This window comes from Sinocyclocheilus rhinocerous, unplaced genomic scaffold (assembly GCF_001515625.1).
Source record: "Sinocyclocheilus rhinocerous isolate Xijiao unplaced genomic scaffold, SAMN03320098_v1.1 scaffold4146, whole genome shotgun sequence".
NCBI classification, from domain to species: domain Eukaryota; kingdom Metazoa; phylum Chordata; class Actinopteri; order Cypriniformes; family Cyprinidae; genus Sinocyclocheilus; species Sinocyclocheilus rhinocerous.
Window position 1 is genome coordinate 14,357 of NW_015624588.1, and position 1,708 is coordinate 16,064.

General features: G+C 38.3%; 1 protein-coding gene across 1 annotated transcript in view; it reads right to left on the reverse strand.

Annotated features, from left to right (window-relative positions):
* The window catches only part of LOC107745044 (tripartite motif-containing protein 16-like), a gene marked incomplete at its 3' end in the record, with an annotated part of 14,664 nt that extends 13,275 nt beyond the window's left edge, over positions 1-1,389 (reverse strand). The window contains exons 1-2 of the mRNA XM_016558878.1: positions 1,211-1,389; positions 1,081-1,127 (exon numbers count right to left, since the gene is read on the reverse strand). Coding sequence (XP_016414364.1) covers positions 1,081-1,127; positions 1,211-1,371 — 208 coding nt within the window. The remainder of the gene's footprint in view (positions 1-1,080; positions 1,128-1,210) is intronic.
* Positions 1,390-1,708: the final 319 nt, after the last annotated feature.

The following is a 1,708-nucleotide window of genomic DNA, read 5'->3' on the forward strand; positions in this document are numbered from 1 at the left end:
GCAGCGTGTAAAAAGACAGTATAAGTCATTATGTCCCCACTGGATGCAACAACTGCCTCGTTTGTAATGGGTTTTATTGGTTTCGTCTCGTCCTGCTGGGAGACGGCATCACAGTATGTTAAGGGGCTTAACATTTCCGTCTCACGCTTGAGGTATTCGGCCAATCACAACGCATTGGATAGCTGGCCAATCAGAGCACACCTCGCTTTTTCAGACCGATGAGCTTTGTAAAAATCGACGCGTTTCAGAAAGGCGGGGCATAGAGGAGAAACAATAATGTACAGTATGTGGAAAATAATGTGGTTTTTTTTACCTTAAACCGCATAAACACATTTCATTACACCAAATACACACAATAATGTTCTTTTTAGCAACATCATATGACCTCTTTAAAGCACTCTCAGATACTGAAAGTCCTTTTTGTTTATCACTTGTAATTGTCTCCCCCCCCTATTATTGCTTTATATTTCTTGTATGTTTTGAAGCTATATTAACTTTGTTTAATTCTTAACAATTGTTTTGGTTTATTATTCATTTGTAATTATTTAAAAAAGTAGCCTGCTTATATAATTTAATAAAAATGCACAAAATAAATTTGATATTACCGTGATGCATCATGATGCATCGTGATATCGAATTGAATTGAATAGAATAGCTGACATGATAATCGTAATCAAATTGAATCGTGAAACCAGTGCCGAATCACACCCCTACAAGACACGTCATTACCATCACTGCATGATGTCTGAGTCCAAAACAGTAATTAAATAAATATAAATTATTATGTATTAAAAGAAAGATATTTCCACATGACTTCTCTAAAGCTGAATCCACATATTACTGTTCTGTTTACATTATGTTGAGTCACACTACTTAAATCATCTTTGAGAGCAAAGGAGCCCCCTGGTGCTGACCGACACTGCTAACTAGTTAAAAAAGACCTTATAGACCTTATTAACCTGATAGAAAAGCAATGAAAGTCTATGAGATGAGATCATTGATACAGTCAAACAACAGTCTGTGTGTGTGTGTGTGTGTGTGAGAGAGTGTGTGTGTGTGTGTGTGTGTGTGTAGACCTACACTTTCGTGGTCCTGCTGTCATCATGTTCTCTCCTCCATGATCCACACTATAAACACACAAACACACATGAATGTAGATCTGCATCATTCACACACACGTTCAGTATGTCAGTATTAGTGTTTGACATACTTGAGTATCTGCAGTTTATAGTTTGGATCCTGCAGTTTGTGTTTGAGCAGCTGGACTCCTGATTGTCCTGGGTGATTGTAGCTCAGATCCAGCTCTCTCAGGTGTGAGGGGTTTGAACTCAGAGCTGAAGACAAATAACCACAGCCTTCCTCTGTCACCATACAGCCAGACAACCTACAGACACACACAGAAAGATCATCTACAGACACACACAGATCATCTACAGACACACACAGTCAGATCATCTACAGACACACAGATCATCTACAGACACACCAGGGGCGGCGCCAGAGAATTTTGAACGCAGGTGCTGAGGGGGTGCTAGATGTTAGATGACAGGGGGAGCTGGGCAATTAATAGTAAATATAATCAAAACAGGTTATTATTTTTTTTATATGAATAATAAAATAAATATAAGGAAAACTCGGCCAATTGATTTTGTAATATTCTCTAATTATGTCCGTATGAAAAGGTGCATTTCTATTAAAGACACGTCCA